We start from the raw sequence: 19,966 nt of genomic DNA, 5'->3' as shown, positions 1-19,966 counted from the left end.
GAGTTGGGGATACTGGGCTGCTATAATCTATTTCAGGCAAGCCATTGCTTCACATTAGAAAAAGAAAACTATACCCTGATAAGCACAAAAGACCCCAAAGAACCGTCTCTACGGGTCTCAGGACATTGCTGGCCCACTGTCTCCAGCCCGGGTGGCAAAACCCCCATTCAGACACCCAGACCTGGTTCCACTACCAATTTGTTGCAATGAACATATGGAGCAGTAGATGGCGCCATGACAACACTTTTATTCACTAGTTCCACCGTCTGGCTCCCAGGATGTGACAGGATTACCTGAGTCATTTATTTGCTTACAACCCCGGCTGGGCCCTCGGTACCCACCCTTTTTTTCTCACCCACAGACTGCTTTTCTTCCCTTCCTCTAACCCACCCTAAGGCTCATGGAGGAAGCAGGGCTGGTGGTGGCAGCAAGGGTTGGCCTGAGTTACAGCGTCGGCACATCTCTGCCAGAAGGGCTGGGCGTGGCTGGTGGAGCCCCTGGGTCCAGCAGTGCTGCTCCAGCATGCCAGCAGAGCCGTGCAGAGATGGGCTCGAGATGCTGTGCCTTCACACAGGCCCTGCCTCTCCCCCTTCAGGTACTGGCCGTGGGTGGGTGTTAGGTTGTGGGTCAATGCCAGCTCCCCCTCTCGTGCTCCATGGGATCCTGGGGGAAACTTCAACTACTCCAAACCTCAGTTTCCTCATGTAAAGGGACTAGTGTCACACCTGGCACACAAAAGCACTCAGTGAATCTAGTTCAAATAAGAGCATTTATGAAGGTCTGTCACCCAGCCATACACCGTGGCCATTCTCTCAGTCCGACGGGGTGGGCATGAGTGAATGGAAGCAGGGCTGAATAACTTTCCCAAGGCACAGGGGTGGCCGTCAGGGGCAGAGGCAGGGACTGGGCTCCGGTCTGTCTGGCTGTAAGTGCATGTGCTTCCCTGCCTTCTCTGAGCTCTGCCTGAGCCTTTGCCAAAAGCCTGGGAGCCAAGCTCTCCTGGCTACCGCGCCCCAACCCAGCAGACCTGCCACTGAGCCGCCAGCCCTGCAGCTCTGGGTGAAACACCCAGTGTGGCCGTCAGCTACCTTTGTCATATACTCGACCCTTGAACGAATGGGGCTTAGGGACGCTGAACCAACCCTGTGCAGTTGAAAATCCGCATATAACTTTGACTCCCCCAAAACGTAACTATGAACAGCCTACGATTGACTGGAAGCCTCACTGATGACATGAGCAGTTGACTTAACACACATTTTGTATTATATCTGTATTATGTACTGTTTTCTTATAATAAAGCTGCAGAAAAGAGATTACTAAGAAAATCATAAAGAAGAGAAAATACATTTATAGTGTTACTGAAAAAAAAACCCACATAGAAGTGGACCCGCGCGGTTCTAGCCATGCAGTTCACGGGTCAATCGTACCGCTCCTCGCAGCGGCCGCACCCCGTGTGGGCAGCAGCTCACACGGTCACTGCTGTAATCACCACCACGGCCAACGGGGCAGACTCCCCGAGACGCCAACCTCGGCTTCACAACAGTCCTTCCTGTCAGGGAGCTCACAAGGTAAAACAGGGAGAGAATGTTTTCTGCCCCAAGGGCTTGGGGGCGAAGGGACCGAGAACAGAGGCCAGATGCACCAACAACTGAGGCAGAGCTTTGCTCCGGTCAGTCAGAGCCGTTAAGTTCAGTCCAGTAACGGTGACAATCCTGAAAACTGCTTTAGGTCTGTACGACTGTCAGTCAAAAGGGAGAACAAACGTGAGGGACAAGATAACAGAGACACGAGCGAAAAGGCGGAGGGAAACAGAAAAGGACGGAGCAGAGACAGAGGAAGTGTCTGTCGGAGCCGGCTTAGTCACCCAAACGCCCTGTGTGTCGGGCCCCTGCTGCCTTTGTTATAACACCAACGGGATCACTGTATTATTATGGAGACACCTTTTCATATACACACACCCCAGGGACGGGCACCGAATGAATTACAACCCCTGTGCTTTTTACGATATTGCATCATAAGGCCTTGAAAGGCAAGCTGTGCCACCCCCCACTCCCGGCAGAGAAACATACAATAACAGAGGAAATTAAAAAGGGAACAATCACAATGAACATTCTTTCAAGAAAACAGATGAGAAATCCGGGCTGAATGGGGGTGAATTAAGTTTGGGTTTTGCAGTTAAGCCCAAGGAGCCCACAGCATTTGGGGATTGGGAACAGTTGCCCCCTGCCCCCCCACCCCCACACCCGGAAGCTAGAGGGGCCCAGGTTGCTGGGAACTGAGGGGAAAGGAGGATGCACCACTAGGGGGCCTCAGTTTAGGGCCCTCCTTGGTCTGTAGGTGAGGGAGCCTCTCCAGATGCCACAAACAGGCCGTGCTAAAGCCTGCAGCCCGCTGGCCTCGCCGGGGTGGAGCTGGGGCAGGCGTGCCGAGTTGTGCCCGGGGTGAGAACAGCTCATGAGAAGACAGGACAGCCACCTCTGTGAGGGCCCCAGTCACCAAGACTTGGCCTGCTGCTTCGTGTCTGGGCTCCGGCCAGTGTCTGGACACACTTCTGTCTCATGCCCTTTATTTCTCCCTTCTTTAGCTAAAGCCCTAGACCAGTGCTGCACGATAAACCGTGCTGGGAAGATGGAAATAAACGTCCCACACCTGCTCCGTCCAATGTAGCAGCACCTGAAACGTGGCCAGTGTGACCGAAGAACTGGATTTTTAGTTTTATTTGATTTTCATTAATTTAAATAGTCACTTGGGCCTTGTGGCCACTGTATTGGACAGTGCAGCCTAGAATCTCTGAGCAGAAAGGAACCTCAGAGATCCCTGAGTCCACCGATCTCATTTTACAGAGGAAGGAGCTAGGGCAAGGGCTTTGGAGCAGGAAAAAGGAATTCAATGCCCAGCCCCGCCAATCAGCACATGGGCGATTGCAGGTTAAGTTATGCTAAAGCTTTGGCCTCAGTTTCCTTGTCTATAAAACGGGTCTAAGGATACCTGCATCCCCATCGTGAGGGGAGACGGAGCGCCTGCTCCTTAACCAGCAGGTGGTCCCCTGGCCCCTCCCACTTGCACAAGGCATTGGCTTGGCCCACGTGGGTGGGCAGTGTGCCCACAAGCACTGCGTGGAGCATCTGAGGGGGCTGGCCCTCCTGGACTGGATGTGCCACCCCTCACGGGCCCCAGGCTGGTTAGAGGGGAAGGTGGGTTCTCTCTCTCTCTTTAGAGATTGGGGAAGAGTGGGAGAAAGAGAGGGGGAGAAACATCAATGTGTGATTGCTTCAACCTCTCACACGCCCCCTACTGGGGACCTGGCCCACAACCCAGGCATGTGCCCTGACTGGGAATCGAACTGGTGACCTTTTGGTTAACAGGCCCGCACTCAATCCACTGAACTACACCAGCCAGGGCTGGGATGCTGGGTCCTCTTTATTCCCAGATTCAGGCTGCTCTGTTTGGGGCAGTTCCCATGAGGACAAGTGTGGGTGCAGAAAGACAAAGAAAGCATTTGTGTCTCCAGACTAATAGTGTTGATGAAAATATGCTTTTTTCTGTGTTGTAAATCACATGGGGAGAACTCACGGGGCGGGGCAGGCGGGGATCTCCTTGATGAAACACCCACGTTAAGGAGGAAGGTTGTAGTAACAGGAACCGACCAATGATCTTCTCCCTTCGGTAAGTGGCCACACCCCCTGCCAGGCCGCATGATTGGCGGATTAAAGTGTTGAGCCAGGAGGGGTGCTTACCCAAGGGGGCGCACCAGTGCCCTCTATGGGCTTTCTCCAAACTACAGCCCCAAGGTTCTCTCTCATGACTCCCGCCATCGGAAGTGGACTCGCCCCAGGGGAGGTGGACATGGCTTGCAAAGAGATTCAAAAGATGCTTTAGAATCAGAGAGGGGCTTCCATGAGGCCTTCTACCAGACCCTGATCTAGAAAGATTTGCCGCCACTTACCCTAGGAACAAAGTGAGAAGTGAGTCAGCCCTGCCTACACTGGCGTCCAAGCCAAAGCGAAGAGTCTGCTACGTAGGAGGCAGGCGTTTGGCAAGACAGATTTTCTGACAAGAAAAGAAAACCCTGAGAGGTATTTGTTTTAGAACCCACGTGGGAGTCTTGGGTGACGCTGACTTCCGCCTCTAACCGGCTCCCTCGGGGAAGACAGCCCACGCCGCACCAGCCTCCCAGGTGGGCTACATGCTGTCCAGCGAGCGCAGGGGCCAGGGGAGCCGACCCCTTGGGAAGAGTCATTGCCGTTTATCTTAAGCAGACTGGGGCCTGCAGTTGGCTGAGGGTGTGGACAAAGGCCTCTCTTGCCCTGCTGGGGACAGGGGAACACCACATCCCTAATTGCTGCTGTTGTGACTCCAGGTGCTGCGGCCCACTGCCCCATGTCTCTAATGGCACACAGAGCCTCTCTGTCTCCATGAGGCGGCAGGAACACCGTTTCTGGGTTTGGCTGTAGGCAGCACAAAGAGGCCTGGCGACCATTTGGTGAGAAGGCGGGTATTTCACATCCAGAGCTTCCCAATGAAACAGGAGCCAGCAGAGCATGGGAGCCCTGGGCCCTAGTCCTGGCCCTCCACTTAGTGCCGGTGGCTCAGATGAGCGAGGCCTCAGTTTACTCCTCTGTAAAACGGGGATAACACAGGGTGTGTTCTCATGGATTGAATGAAATGCTGTGTCAACACCCGTGACTGTAAAGTTTATAAGAGGAAGGTCATGTGCGACCCTAGAGATCTTCGGCAATCCTCCCGCGGCTGCTATTATGACGCAAGTTTCCTGTGAGAGCTCTGAACCTCTTTGTTGATGGGGTTTGCGTAAGAACTTTGGTTACTGTGATGAGCTGCCACCAGCTATGTGAACAGAACACACAGGGAGCGGGGTCTCCTCAGCACCAGGGGCAGTGGGGGCGGGGGCAGCTTCTGGCCTCCAACACGGGAAGAACTGACCAGCCCCAGGTGTGGCGAGTGGCCAGACGTCTACATCAGTAGGTGAGTTCAGACAGTGGAGGGGAAGCAAGATGACGGTGTCAGGCTGTGTGTGGGGGGGAAGGGGAGACAGCATGGTGAGCACCTGAAGCAGGGGCCTGCCTGGAGGGCACAGGGCAGCCTGTGGGTCAGCGCAGGCGGGTCAGTGATGCACAGATAGCTGCTGCTGTCTGGGCCTGGAGCCCTGGTGACCAAAACATGGTGTAGTTCATCTCATAACTCATAGGGATGCCTTGGTGACCTTGACTTTGAAATGTGGAAATAAGGTGATATTGACAAGAACAACAGCTATCACTTAGGGGATGACACCCGTGGACAACTAAGTGGCCGATATACTTGTCATTTAGTCACCTTTCTCTAGACACGGTCGCTGTCCTACTCCTTCAGCACACGCAGTCTCTCCTGCTCAGGGCCTCCGTGCCTGCTGTTCCCTCTGTGGGAATGCCCTTCCTCCCCATGCACCTGCGTCCTACATTGTCAGGCCTTAGTTTCAGGCCCCCGCCTAGGAAGGCTTTTCTGCCTCCCCCAACGACCAGACTTGTACCTGCCCCAGTCCTCTCTCCCCTCCCTCTGCTGAATTACGACTCCATTTCCCGACTCAACTTTTCAGCTGTGCCCACTGTGAACTGTCTCGTAGGCGCCCTGTTTTGCTGACCAGATGATAAAGTCCTGGAGGCCAGGGACTGAACCTCCTGTTCATTTTGTTTTCCTTCGAGCTGAGCACACAACAGCAATAAAAGAAGCTGCCAGCACACCGCCAAGCAAAGGTTCTGCCAATAAATCAATGAAGTTAAATCTCTGATAAAACCGTAAAGAGACTGCTCATCACCCCCATGCTCCTGGCGACTGGGGGGACCTGTGGAGAGTCTTTGCAGGTGAGGCTACCGGCCGGCACCACATGGCTGCTCTGCACACCCTGATTTCACTCTGCACAGGTAGGGGGCGGATCACTGGCCCCCAGGAGGAGCGGGGTAAACACTAGGCATTGCTTCTCCCCATCTGACTTTCCAGTTCTGAGTCGCACCTGTGCGTCGCCCTTGCCCCTGGCACCTGTGCTGACTGCTGACACCTGTGGCTGAAGGCGCACACGCCCAGTCAGCCAGCCCTGCCTTCCCTTTGCTCCGAGTCTCTGCATGGAGGGCCCAGCTCGGGCTCAGCCTCTGTCTCTCCCAGGGCTCTGCGTGTCCTCTGCTGGGACCACAGACACAAATAACCAGGATTTGACAGGCTTGGGGACTCTTCTGCAGACAGGAGCAGGCCCAGACCCCTGGGTCACAGGAAGGCCACTGTGCCCTGTGACTCCGCCCTTGGCTTAATTTCAGGGTGACAGACAAGAAGGTTGATTCCTGCCACAACTTCCCGACTATGTCTCCATGTGAGCAAGTTGGTGACTCAAACGACAGCGGCAATTCTCTTGTCACTTATCGGAAAAGCAAGTGATCTCCCTGAAAAAGCTATTTTTTCCCCCTCCCGGGACTGAGTACGACTCTCTCCACAATGAATTAAAAAGTGCCTGTTGACACGTTTATTTTTCCTCAGTTGGTCTGTGTAAAAACCCACCTCCGCGGCCTTCAACAGTCTGTCTGCGTTTCCTCTCCCTCCTCTCCCACCTCCCGCCCTCCACTCTCGCACTCACTGTCTCAGTTTCTCCCCCTGCCCACCGCCCTTCGGGGGACTCTACACTGCCCGGTGGGCACATGAGTCAACCACAGGTGGTTCAGTGTGCTGTCCCCGTCTCCAGGGGCAGAGCACGCGGGACACGCGGGTTGCTACTTGGAGACTCACCCAGCAGCTGCTGGAGGCTGCGGTCCCCTCATCGGCAGCCTTTGCCCTGCAGCTCCGGGGCTGGGACCACTCTAGCTCTTCTTCCACTTGCTGCTCACACTTGCTCTTCTGTTTCCTGATGATCTGGAGAGAGGGCAGGTGACAAAGGGGGCGAGTGACTGGCGAGGCCTCGGGGTGCTGCGGGGAGTAACGGGGACCACTGTTGGGATTTTTCTCTCATCCGTAAGAGCTCAGCTTCGACAGAATGCTGGCCTGTTTGGGTCTGCCTTCTGATAAAACAGTACAACTTGAGCATTCTGCAGCACTTGACAGTTTACAATAATCGTTTTATGGTGTTAACAACTTCTTCTATGTATTAAGTGCCTATCACGTACCAGACTCCGGGCCGGGCACCATAGATGCTTCACCTCACTTAATCCTCAGAATAGTGCTAAGAGCTGAATGCTGTAACTGTCCCCATTTTACAGATGAGGAGACAGGATCAGAGCAGTTAAGTTATCAGCTAAGAATGCACAGCTCATGAATAATGAAGCTGAGTCTCCAACCAGAGTCTCTGGGTATAACTCTTGATTTTAGGAAGCATCGGGAAGGCCTATGAAGGGGGAAGATGCCAGGAGTCATCAGGGTGGGCTTCGGCTTGCTTGCACCACTTGCTGTTTGGGGCCCAGGCATGTGGATTTAATGAGTCCATTCATACAATGGTCCCTGGACTCCCAACTTCCTATGGGCAGGAAGCAGCTGAGAAAACTGCCAAGCTACCAAGATGGGCATATTCTTCAATGCCTTTTTAGAGCGGACGGGATGATAAGGAGGGAGGCAGAGAGCCAAGGAGAGCGGGGAACTAGGGCGCCATTGCCAGGGACAGACCTGGGCCCAACAAAGGCCCATCCCCTCCCCACAGTGTGGGGACCTGGCATAGGTGCCCAGCAGGACTACAGGAGTGCTGGGGGCCAGACACCTGCCATCTTTGCAGGTGGGCGGGGTCATGCTGCTTTCCCCTCCGTGTTCCAGCATTGCGTGTTGGGTGTGTGGGACAGGTGACTTCTGCGCTTAGTTCACAGGGCTCCATCTTAAAAGGGGCTGAGTCAGAATTGAATGCACTTTGAACGGTGATTGCATGAGACATTTGGGGGCCTTTGGGTGGGTGAGTGCATGTGGCCTGTGGAAGGGACATGAATTATGGTGACCAAAAGGGAAGGCTAAATTTGTGTAATGCTCCTGGTGTGTAGCCTTTTGTTGTAAGACCCTGCACTCCTCCCAGGACAGGCAGAGTGGACAGCTGACCCTTGAACGACACAGGTTTGAACTGCCTGGGTCTTTTAACGGCAGACTTAAAAAATCCATGTGTATGTGAATCCATGCAGCTCACGCCCACATTGTTCAAGGGTCGACCATGTTTTTTTTCCTGCGGTTGGGGATCTGCAGATGTGGGGGCTGATTTAAACTGTACGTGGATTTCTGACCGCACAGGTGGTTGGTGTCCCAACGCCCACATTGTTCAAGGGTCAAGTGTACTCCCCGCCTTCAGCTTTGGACAATGACATGTGAGGGGGGAATGGGTAGCAGGGTGTCGGGGCTCAGCCTAGGCCCTCGGCAGGTGGCACTGGCTTCCTCCTGCTGCGCTGTGCTCTGTCACAGCCGTGAGAAGCCTCAGTAGGGCCCCGGAGTGGACACGCTGCACAGACGTGACCCCAACCCACTGCTTTAGACAGAGCCACTATGGATGCATGAGCGAGAAAGAAATCGTGGCATAATGAAATATATGTTTGCTGTTTGATTTCTGGTAAAGAGCTTCAAAACTCCTTGCAATATTTGGAGTGATAGGAGTGTCTTTGTTGTGCTAATGAGGTGACTCGGGCCAAGGCCACTAGATAGACAAGGGCTGGCGGCTTAAAAAAACAACCAGAATGAGAAAGAGAAATACCACATGATTTCACTTACATGTGGAATCTAAAAGACAAAATAAACAAGCAAACCAAGCAGAAACATATTCATAGATGCAGAGAACAGGCTGAGGGTGGCCAGAGGGGAGGGAGGTTAGGGCGCTGGATGAAAAGAGCGAAGGGATTAAGAAGTGCTGATTGTTGGTTACAAAATAGCCATGGGGGGGTAAAGTACAGCTTAGGGAATATACTCAATAATATTCCACTAACTATGTGTGCTGTCAGGTGGGTAGTAAACTTAGGGGAGGTGACTACTTTGTAAGTTATAGAAATGTCTCATCATTATATTATACATCTGAAACTAATATAATATTGTATGTCAACTATAATTGAAAAAAATGTAAAAAAAACTCCAAGCGTGTAAACCAAGGAACTATAAGCTCTGCCCCAACCTCTGGGGAGGGGACAGGGACTAAAGATTGACTTCATTCAGGTGGCCAGTAATTTAAGATATTATGCCTACTTAAGGGAACCTCAATTAAAAACTCAGACACTGAGACTTGGGGAGTTTCCTGTACGTACATTCATGTGTGGGAGGGTGGTGGGCACAGGGTGGGCATGGAAGATTCGAACACCCATTCCACACACCTTGTGTCCTATTATCCCTTCATCTGGCTGTCCATTTGTATCTTTTACAATAAACAGGTCATTGTAAGTGTATCACTTTCCTGAGTTCTGCATGTTGTTCTAGCAAATTATCCAACTGGGGAATGGGTGGGGGGGAGGGGCGGGGGAATCCCTGAACTTGTCGTAGGCTGGACAGGAGGGGGTACCTTGGGGATCCTGAGACTTGGCCCGGTGTCTGAAGTGGGGCAGCCTTGGGGGACTGAGCCCTCCACTTGCGGGGTCGGTGCTCACTCTGACGAGTGTCAGAATTGAATTGAATTGTAGGGGTTGGAGAATTGGCTGGGAAACACACATAACCCTGTGTAAAGCCACAGAGTTTTGGGGTGGCTGATCTGTGAGTAGTCATTACCCATACAGCGTGCAACGGACGGTGTAAGGCATGTAGGTAGCAAGCGGTGACTGCAAAACTTCTTCAGCAAAAGACTGAGAAGTGTGACAAGAGGACACACACATGCACACACACACAAAGCCAGGGAAACAGGAAGCCAGTGAGTAACCGGCGCAGTGCTGAGTTCCTGGCTCCCCACCCGCAAGCTCAGTCCCTAAAGGCAGCCACTCTGCATCCTTTGTCTTAGACTTTGCAGTCGCAACCCCTCTGCATCAGCCCCAAGAGCACAGAAGGCAAAGTGACAAGGCACAGAAATGGAGCCCAGCGCACCCACGGCGGCAGTGGTTGCTCCACGGCTCGCAGCAGGCCCTGCTCTGGTCCAGGGTGTAAACTGCTGTCATAGGGCCCCAGGGCCACCTACCTTCTGCAAGATGGTTGTGGCCAGTTCCTCAGTGAGCTCCTCCTTGTGGTCCCGCAAGTAACTGGCCTCATTCTGCTTGTCCTGCAGAGGGAGGGAAGAGAACAGCTGGGTCCTGGGGTGGGTTTGGGGCACTTGGCCATCACTTTCTCGGGAGTCCGGACCACAAATGCAGGGGGAGGTTGGGTCCTGCTCCAGTGAAGGGTGGCTGTCAGGACGCTGGTTTCCTGACAAGCCGCACTTTGTTCTGGTGGCCAGGACCCCGACCCACACCTCCCCTGGGAGGAGAAGGTGGTCCATACCAGGCTGTCCCCGTAGGCTTCTGCTTTGGAAATCGCCTCCTCTATGGCCTCCTCGGCCACACGCAGGGCAACGGCCAGTGTGTCCATCATGCTGTGTCCTAGATGGGAAACAGAACAGAGGGCCCTTTCTGAACGGCTGCTCCTCTGTAAGCTCTTCTTTTCTAAAAAAAATTTTTTTTATCCTTATCCGCAGACAGTTTTTTTCATTGCTTTTAGAGAGAGAAGGGAGAGAGAAGGAGAGGGAGAGAGATCTCAATGCAAGAGAGAAGCATCGATCGGTTGCCTCTTGTACGCACCCTGGATGACACCTGCAACCTGGGTATGTGCCCTGATTGGAAATTGAACACGTGAGCTTTCGGTTGCAGGACAAGGCCCCAACCAGCTAAGCCACTGGGCCAGCGCCGTAAGTGCTTCTGCTCAGATCTCTGGGATACGTCCCACACCGCTTCCCGGGTTCACAAGCCCCTTCTCACCCGCCTCACTGCCTCCCCACCACCCTGCCCCAGACATGAATCACTGTGAGTCCTTGAGAGCCACCCTCTCTCTGTCCATGACACCATTACCTTGTCCCTCCTCACCCTGCTCTTGGCTCTGTTAACTGAGCTCATTCCCAGGCACCCCAACTCTTGGCCCATGGGTTCCTCCTCTGAAAAACATTCTCAGATACCCCTGGTCCCCCCTTTGGCTGGATGTCCATCTGAGGTTCTGAGGTTGCTTCTCTGGGAGCCTGAAAGCCTCTCCCCCTCCACCACAGGTCACTGTTGTACCCTAATGCAGAGCACAGTTCCAAATGCACAGACAAAAGGGCTTCATGTAACGGCCCTTTGCCTACTTTCTCGGATAAAAGTTGTGTTATTTTGTGCATATAAGGTAGCATTATGATATGAGGGATGAGAATTAGTAAAGGTTCTAAGGGCACTGGGCTGGACATATGGTTTAATGCACATACAAAAGCCATGGAAGAATGTTTTAGACTTGAGACCAATTCTACCGACAACAATCACCCTGGCTGACCCCCCGCTGGGTCCCAGGCCGAGTGTCACATGCGCGATGACAGTTGATTCTTCCAACAACCCGTTGAGTGGGTACCGCTTTCCAGACGTGAGAACTGGAGCACAGCGAGCTCAAATAACTTGCCCAGGCTTGCGCAGTGAGACAGTGAGAGCGCCGAGTTTCGAATTCGGGACTCTCCACTCCAAAGCCCTCAGTTTTAACCACAAGAGTGAGATAAATACAAGCCAACACGATTTACAAATGCTGTTGTATTTTTAGTGAGTGTATTTTTTTCCCGCATATGGCAACGAATGGGAGGGTGTGCCGTCTCCAACTCAAAGGACTTCTGCAGGCGACAAAGTGTTTTTGGAGCTAAGTGCTGGGAAGAGTTCTGTTTCCCCAAGATACTTAGATTTCTGCTTCTTACTGAGGGTGAGAATGTCTACCATTCCTCTGACTTCACCCCAGAAACCCGACGCGTATCAGGTTCAAGCACATAGCTCTACGAGGGCCGTGTGCCTATGCCTCCTTTTCCCCCAGGTTCAACCTCCTGTTTTCAGTTATAATCTCCAAGTCATGCGTCACTAACAAATGCAAGTGTCTGAAAGCTGCCTCAGGTTCTCTGTAGAATGAGACATGGTGGAAACACGGCAATTCATTCAGTAACCAGTCCCTCGATTAAAAAACACAACTCAAGCTCGCTAGGCTCCCGAAGACACAAACGGGGACAGAAAATGGCACGTGGCAAACAAAATCTCCAAAACCAGCTCGGTTAAGGTCAAAGTGATCTAGCCAGCCGACGAGTACGTCCTCTCCGTGGCTGATTGGATGCGGTTTTCCCAATGTTTCTACAAGTAGAGGCTAGAAAATTCAAGTTGTCACCGTGCTAAGTGCTCCGTGGGGATAGATGTGGTATTTCCTTCTCTTTTTCTGATACTCATCAGTGTAATTTTCACAAAAGAGGTGCCCCACCTCATTGCGCCAAACTTCACTGATGACCTCCCGAGAGCTAGGCTCTTTGAGGGCCCTGGTGATGATGCCCCAATGGGCAGGCTGAGTCCACACTCTGTGTTCTTTCCCACTGGTGGTCAGGTGCGTAAGGAACTGCTAAGAGGTGTGCAGTAGAACCTGGGCTAGGGATGGTTACCAAGGTCCAGGGAACCCTGCCAAGTCAGAGCCTGGAGCCCTAACCAAAAAGGCTCTGGATGCCATGTTTATAATTTTTGGATGAGGGTGATGTAGAGTGCTGAAGATGTTCCGGCTGAAAGGGAAGGCTCGGGCCGGTGTTTCCAGGAGAAAACTGGTGGGGTATAAAGGACAGGTGAGGAGGCAGAGTGGCCGAAGGTTAGAGCGCCTGGTAGATGGTTAGTATGTGCCAACTTGGCTAGGCTACTGTACCCAGTTACTTACTCAAACACTAATCTCAACTTTGCTCCGAAGGTATTGTTTAGATGTGGTTAACATCTGCAACTGTTGACATTAGTAAAAGAGATGACCCTTGAAGATGTGGGAAGGCCTCATCCAATCAGCTGAAAGGCCGTAAGAGCAAAAAAACAAGGTTTCCCAGAGAGGAAATTCCTGCCTCAAGAATGAAGCATCCACCCCTGCCCGAGTTGCCAGCCTGCTGACCTACTCAACAGATTTCAGGCTTGTCAATCCCCATGATTGTGTGAGCCAAGTCCTTGAAATAAAATAAATCTGCATGTGCATGGTGTGTACATTCTATTGGTGCTGGTTCTCTGGAGAAACCCCATCTGATCCCGACGGTCACTGAAATATTAATGTAGGAAAATTGTGGGCAGGGAGGCACTAAAGCTATGCATCTCAGAATAGGAAGGAAAGGATCAAAGTAGAGATGGAGCCCATAGGAACTTGGCAGGGAGGGGGCTGAGAGAGGGAACTCTTGCGGGTGGATCTCAGTGGCTAAGGAGCTTGATTAGGACGTGCTGAGGTTAGGGTCCCTGGAGCATCTGTAGCTCCTTCCAGCTAAGCATAAGAAATCAGAACTTTGAGCTGAAATCAGCACTGGGCATTTCCAGCTCCCTAGTAAACACAGGTGCCCCAAGGCCATATCACAGTGTGTGGCAGCCTGTGGAGAAATTTCAGGCAGAAGGGACGAGAGAGAGGGAGGACGGGATCTTCATGAGAAGGCACACAAAGACTAGAACAGAGAGGGGGCAGGAGAGCTGTGGGGGCTGCAGGCGCTGGCCCCCAAGGCCCAGTGCTTTGGAGAAGGCACTAAAGTGTTGGAGAAGGCTTTATTTGAAACTAGAAAATTGATTTTGTTTTTTAACCTCTGCTGTAAGGGAACTGCTACATTGATATAAAAAAGTAGAAGTTAATCAGTGAGTGATACATTCTTGATATGAATATTTTAATATGAATTGCACAGGTGTACTCCCTGTTATATTCCAGCTCCAGAGCACTCACTGGTTGGCCGTGAAGTATCTAGTGGCTGGGCAGCAAATGCACTTCTCTAGGACACACCTTGGATTCATTTTCTATTTTGATGATGGACTCAAACAAATGGCAACAACAGGCAGACCCGGGGAGACTCCACACGGCAACACACAGTTGTATTGAGTGGTTACAATGCAGCTGGGAGGCTGACAGTAGCTGAAGGTGTTTCTCTTCCTCCAACCGCCCATTAGCTGTAACTTCTTAAGCAACCTTACCTTCTGACTGCCTATAAAATGTTGAATCACTGCCTGAAACACTTCCTTCATTCTCCACATTTGTCTCAAAAAAGCTTCCTCCTGTGGGGGGTGGGGAGAGAATGAATGAATTAGACTATGAAAGGTCTTCAGTGAGCAGGGATGCACTGAATTGGCAGAGCACCGTTCCCACTGTAAGGCAGCCCTGCAAACAGGTCACCGTTGTATCCTAACGCGGAGCCCAGTTCCAAACGCTCAGGTGAGGGAACGGGTTAGGGAAACAGGTTAGGGAATTGCTGGGCCACCAAACAATGCCACACTTTTGACCAGTCACATTGTCCCTCTCACATGGATTCCTGGTGTAGCATTGCTATGACCCTAACTTTCTTCCAGTGCCTTCTTTGGAGGCAATGTGGAGTCAAAGACAGAAAAATAGATTGAATTCAGAGAGATGTGAGGTCAGTCCCTGGACCTGCAATTTATTGGTCATGTGACCTTGAGCAAGCTACTTAACCTGTCTGACACTTGGCTTCCTTACTAGAAAAAGAACAAGGAGAGTGCTCTCCTCATGGTGGGCGATGAGCCCTCGTGTGTCTGACCGCTAGCTGAGCCGCAGTCCACGGCACCGATCCAAATGGTTGCCCTTAGCTAACAGTTTAACCATCAGCATTCTCTCCTGCGGAAGCAAACCCAGAGAGAGACAAGGCAGGTAAAGGCATTTGACCGCGTCAGGCCCACTGCCTCTTCTCTGATCTTCTTTTCACTAGATCCCTGGTCTGAGCCCCAGTCTGAGAAGAGCAGCTGGCCAAGCCCTTTTTAAGTTGGGGATTTGTATTACATGTGTTCACATCCAGTGAGAACTCTGAAGATGCAGATAGGAGATTTTTTAAAAATCACTATTGTGATTTTTTATATTGTATCCCTAGTAAAGATAGCACCCATAGAGCAGATGGCTCAAAAAAATTATTGAGTCTAATGCTTGTGGAAAACACTGTTTGACAGAACCAAAAACATAACTATGGGTCTACGTTCCAGCTCAAAGGGACAAATGCCATGGGTGCCAAGTCTAAGCAACAGGCTTTCCATACGTACGACACACCTGTGCTTTCTTGGTGGGGGCTCGCCCTGCGGGAACTCTAAGGGTAAGAGGGCCATCTGCAGTGGGTTGGCAGGCTCCCACCTTAATGAAATAGGCCGTGAGTGGGCAGCCTGTCACGGGAACTCAGTCTGACCATACACCATGCTCTATGTTTGTGTTGGATTTTGACCAGGCTTTCGGAAGGCCTGACATCCACTTATTCCAGCTGTGCGACATTGAGAAAGTGACTTTGGCTTTCTGGGCCTCAGTTCCCCCACTTATAAAGTAAGGCTTTAGGGCAAGTCACCTCCTCTTTCCCCAGGCTGTACATTTGAGTGCTAGTCTACCACTTTGGCACGCTACATCCCCCGTGCATTCATTCACCCAGCAGATGTCCCATGAACACCTTCTAAGCGCCTGGCCCTGGACTGAGTGTCTGGGTACCAGGGTACATTGCGAGCAAAGCCAGAGATCCTCACTTCCCTGACAAACTTGATAGTCTAGTGGGAGAGAATGCACCGATCAAAGATTTACATAAATAAATAGGTTATGGACATGTCCAGTGCTCTGACTGGGCGCTTCACGGTACAGTGCAAGCACTCAGCAGGGAAGACTGACCCACACAGGGAGTAACCAACCAACGGGGAGAGTGGACAGCTTGCACAGGGCAGGCAGGGGGGCAGTAGGCTGCATCGCGGGCCTAAACAACGGGCAGGTGGCTGGCCTGCGGGGAGGAGGGCAGCCTGGGGGGGATGCCCTGGAGACACAGACCACACAGGTCATGGTCCTGATCCCAGCAGCCATGTGAAGCCAGTAAAGGTTCTGCAGGGTTGAGCTGGTCACATTTATGCCTCTAAAGCTGTACTCTGGCTGCTGTGTGGAAGGGGAGCAGGTGGGACAGAGTGAGGAAGGGTAGGAAATAGTAGTCACGCTTGTAGCCCGCTCTCTGGAGTGTGGCTGGGACAGGAAACACACTGGCAGGACAGGAAGTGGAGGCAAATGTGCAGCCAGGACGGGTTTAGAGCATAGGAGACACTTGAGTGTGTTTACAAATCAATAGGAAGGGCCCAGTTAAGAGAGAGGCTGAATAGGCAAAAAGGAAGGGATGAGGGACCTGGAGACCTTCTTGGAAGGGGACAGGGATCCGATGCAGAGGTGCACACTGTCTACCCTGTAAAGGAGGAGGGATGGTCACCGGCTGAGAGAAGTGGGGGGGAGGGGAGTATGAGGAGACAGGGGAAGTTCTGAAAGCATCTGTGGGAGACTGAGCAGACCAGAGGACCAGCTCTGGCTCCGCGCGGCTTTCATCTTCCAGCATAACACCTCTCCCTGGTCCCTTTAAATGCACAGGTGGGAGCTTGAATGTCATTTAGGATGATGTAATCTTTCCAAGGGCAGAAAGCAATGGGACTGTCCTGGAAAGCCCTGACCCAGCAGCCAGGCGACATTAAGTCATATCGTTCACATGTTGGAGGAACCTCTGATTTCATGTGGCTCAGCATTTTCAGAAAAGCACGCCTGTCCATCAAACCCCAGCTAAAAGATGTAATAGACCTTTTCAAGGATCATGCCAGAAATAGATTTAGAGTATTAATAAATAAAAGCAGGGGTTCTTCTTCTCATTTTATTTATCTAATACTAAATATAAGGGTATCAGTTATTTATCCAATCATCTAGGGATTAAGCATATTCCGAATGGCTACTTTTATCTCTTCATGCAGTGCTTCTTTTCAGGATGACTGTTAAAAACGCCATGCTGAATCCATCAGATCAACCATGGGAACGCTTGTTCCCACTGGACATCACACTTTTAAAATAAATTTATTTACTTATTTACCTGACTTCTTCCGTGGAAGGTTGGCTCTGAGATGGCCAGATCCTGCCTGTCTTATCCCCCATCTCTTAAACCAGGGGAGCACATAGCAGGCATTCAATAATGTTTACTGATGGAATAAGTAAATCTTAGATATTTCTGATTAACTTGCTGGGTCTCCGTTTAGGCCTGACCTTGGGAGGGACTGAGGGCTGTACAAGGTATACATATGATGGGTGACCCACGAGAGTCAGTCCGTGAACGGCATGGATTTTCAGTGGGCTGTTTGCGTGGCAGAGTGCCCTGGTCCACGCAGAGCAGGCATTTCCTAGGTTAAAGGAATTCTGCACTGAGAGCTCTGGAGCACAGCCCGGGCCTTGCCCGCTGTGTATGTTGCCTGTTAGGTTCTGACAATCAAACTTCTGAAAAGAAGTGCCCTTAGATGACATGAAGGTGAACCATTTATTCAGAGTTCTCCTGAACAAATTACAGTGACGTTGGCTGTGCCTTCCTATAACCCAGAGAACTTAAACGGTGCCTGTCCTGGGCCCACCTCCGGACATTCGGAAGCAACTGACTGGGCGTGGAAGACCATCTGGGCCCTGGGACCTTTTTCAAAGCTCCCTCGGTGATTTGAATGTGTAGCCAGGACTGAGGATGGCAGGTGGCAACCACACACGGGTGTTGGGTGGCAGGCAGAAGGCAAGGGTAATGCCCCCCATCATTTTACATAACTGAGAGGCCCCATAAGCCTGTGTGAGGTGGAACTGAATTTCCTAGGTGGCGGGTAGAATAAGTCTCATTGTTTTAGGATCGTGGCTTGACAGGCTTGAGAACTATCTCATTAAGTGTCTCCTGTCTGCCTGTCTTCGTGTTTATCGAAGGGAAACCATCATTCAAGTGGAGATATCAATCACGGTAAAGCAATGAATCCAAATATTTCTATGAAGCATCTTGGTACCCACTAAGTGCTTTAAGACTGAACTAGTTAGTGTGGCATGGAGCACACACTGCACACCAGGCAGTGCGCCCCGCTTTGGGAGCACGGGGTAGAGGAGCCGATGTCTCCATGTGGTGGGCAGGAGGGCGGCTTTGTCGGCCACCGCTGGAATGCAGTGCGGTAGGTGGTACGTGTGACGAGGCCTAGATGGAGGGAGTAGCCCAGGACCCCCCTCCGCTTCAATCCTGGCACACAGCCATTCCCAGCAATCGATGCTCTTTTGAAAATGACACTGGAGGACTTCAGAGCCCTGAGCTGGCCCACTTGGGATTCGTGTCAGCCTGCTCCGCCGGTGGGGTCATTAGGAGAAAGTGAAAGAAATCGGAATTGTGTTCTGCCCGATAGGAGTCTCCCTGTGGGTTTGTTTTCCCCTCCATTTGCATTAAGTCGTAAAGAACGCCCATGAGATTTGAATTTGGGGACATGTGCAAAGGGTCCCCAAAGCAGGCTGGAGCGTGTACGAGAGAAGAAAGAAAAGATGGTATGCAAACGAGTGAGTCAGTTCTGTTCTGGAACTTTCTTGAGAAATATTTTTGGGTTGAAAAGCTACTGATAATACCATTGCTTTTCATTTTTCTTTTCTTCCCCCATTCCTAGAGAAAATTTTTTAGAAAAACCCGTAAAGAGAAGATAAAAATAATCTGTGGCAACCTTGGGCGCTGCTCTCTTCGCTATAGGCTTCCTGAGCATTTTGAAAGACAGAGATTCTAACAACTACCGCGAAAGGCGCTAATGATTCTGTGTTTAAAGCTTCCATCCTATTTTCGCCCTTGTCTTCAGTGGCTGGCATATTTTTAGATAAGACACAACTGAAGACTTAATGGAGAATACAAAATACTGACGATGAAAAAGCTCTAAATGAGATGCAGGAGATTTTTTCCTCCCCTTTCTCAGGGATAAAAAAAAAAAAATTTACCTGTGTCAGCAAAGTGATGAAAAAAAAATCTGCCTCTGCCTCTAGATAGGAAAAAAACAGCCTTTTTTTTTTTTTTTTTTTGGCAGGACGTGTTTTTCATATTCTGACGACAATTTCTTTCTACTGGCTGATCTACTACAACTACAGCATAAAATCTCTCATTCTAATTATGTGCTTTGGTTGTTTTAACTACATAAAACAGCACAGGCAGGATGCATCTTCCAAGCTTCCTGGAGGAAGCGGACATTCTTCTCACTCTGCCCTTACATCATTTCCGGGCCAGAATAAAGACAGTTTTGGTGCGGGAAGACGGGAAGTGGAGAGCGTGTCCTCTGCAGGTAGCCCTGGTCTGCACAACCAGCCAACAATGGCTTTCCAGTGTTTTACTCACTAAGGAAACATGGTCAAGGATCTGTAATTTCTAAGGGATCCAGAATTAAAATATCCACAATTTGCAAAGATGCTGTGGTCCTCCCAGTTTCTAACATACCCAGCCCGGGACCAAAAGACTGAAAACTTAACAGAAGCTATGGAATATGCCCTATTTCCGCTCTGCCCTGGGGCTGGATATTTAAGGAGCTTTCTCTGTCCAAGCTGAGTGTACCTCAGTGTACGGGGCCTCCAAGCAGCGCCTTCTTCTATCCCCCGGCCCCCCAGGACATCCAGAGCAAGAGGCAGCCAGCGTACCTAAGATGTCGAAGCATGCTCCACTCTCCAGCCGGTGTTTCCTGTACAGGTTTTTCAGGACTTTGGCGCTGCCAAAGCGCTTGAAACGGCTCTTCACATTATTGTAGAACCATTCCAGAGACTGGGTTCTCAGAAGCCTGAAGAAAACACAGAATTATAAAAGATAACATTGGACTTAGGAAATAGGATTATTGAATGGTGGATTGCAAAGGTTGCCACGATACTTCGTAGCTCCTTCCATCGAGATGTGTGCTCATTCCTCTACTCCTTGAATCTGGGCTGGCTGACTCGCTCTGACCTTCGACAGTGGTAGAAGTGATGGTGTGCGAGTCTTCAGCCTTGCAGCTTCCTCCCTTGCTGCTCTTGGCAGTAAGCCCAAGCTAGCCTTTGGGGTGATGAGAGGCACTTGACTCAATCACCCCAAATGCTCCTGCTGGTATGC

At 51.2% G+C, this 19,966-nt stretch overlaps 1 protein-coding gene across 7 annotated transcripts in view; it reads right to left on the bottom strand.

Moving 5' to 3' along the window:
* Positions 1-19,966, bottom strand: part of MYRIP (myosin VIIA and Rab interacting protein) — a 198,812-nt gene that overhangs the window by 50,796 nt on the left and 128,050 nt on the right. For all 7 annotated transcript variants that reach the window (XM_045200150.3, XM_053930477.2, XM_045200151.3 and 4 more), the window contains 5 exons: positions 19,525-19,661; positions 14,052-14,132; positions 10,384-10,481; positions 10,085-10,165; positions 6,766-6,888 (listed from right to left, as the gene is read on the bottom strand). In XM_045200150.3, the coding sequence (XP_045056085.2) occupies positions 6,766-6,888; positions 10,085-10,165; positions 10,384-10,481; positions 14,052-14,132; positions 19,525-19,661 (520 nt within the window). The remainder of the gene's footprint in view (positions 1-6,765; positions 6,889-10,084; positions 10,166-10,383; positions 10,482-14,051; positions 14,133-19,524; positions 19,662-19,966) is intronic.

Source organism: Desmodus rotundus, chromosome 8 (genome assembly GCF_022682495.2).
Source record: "Desmodus rotundus isolate HL8 chromosome 8, HLdesRot8A.1, whole genome shotgun sequence".
In the NCBI taxonomy this organism is placed as follows: Eukaryota; Metazoa; Chordata; class Mammalia; order Chiroptera; family Phyllostomidae; genus Desmodus; species Desmodus rotundus.
The sequence above is the reverse complement of the archived record's forward strand: the minus strand, read 5'-3'. Positions and strand labels throughout refer to the sequence as shown.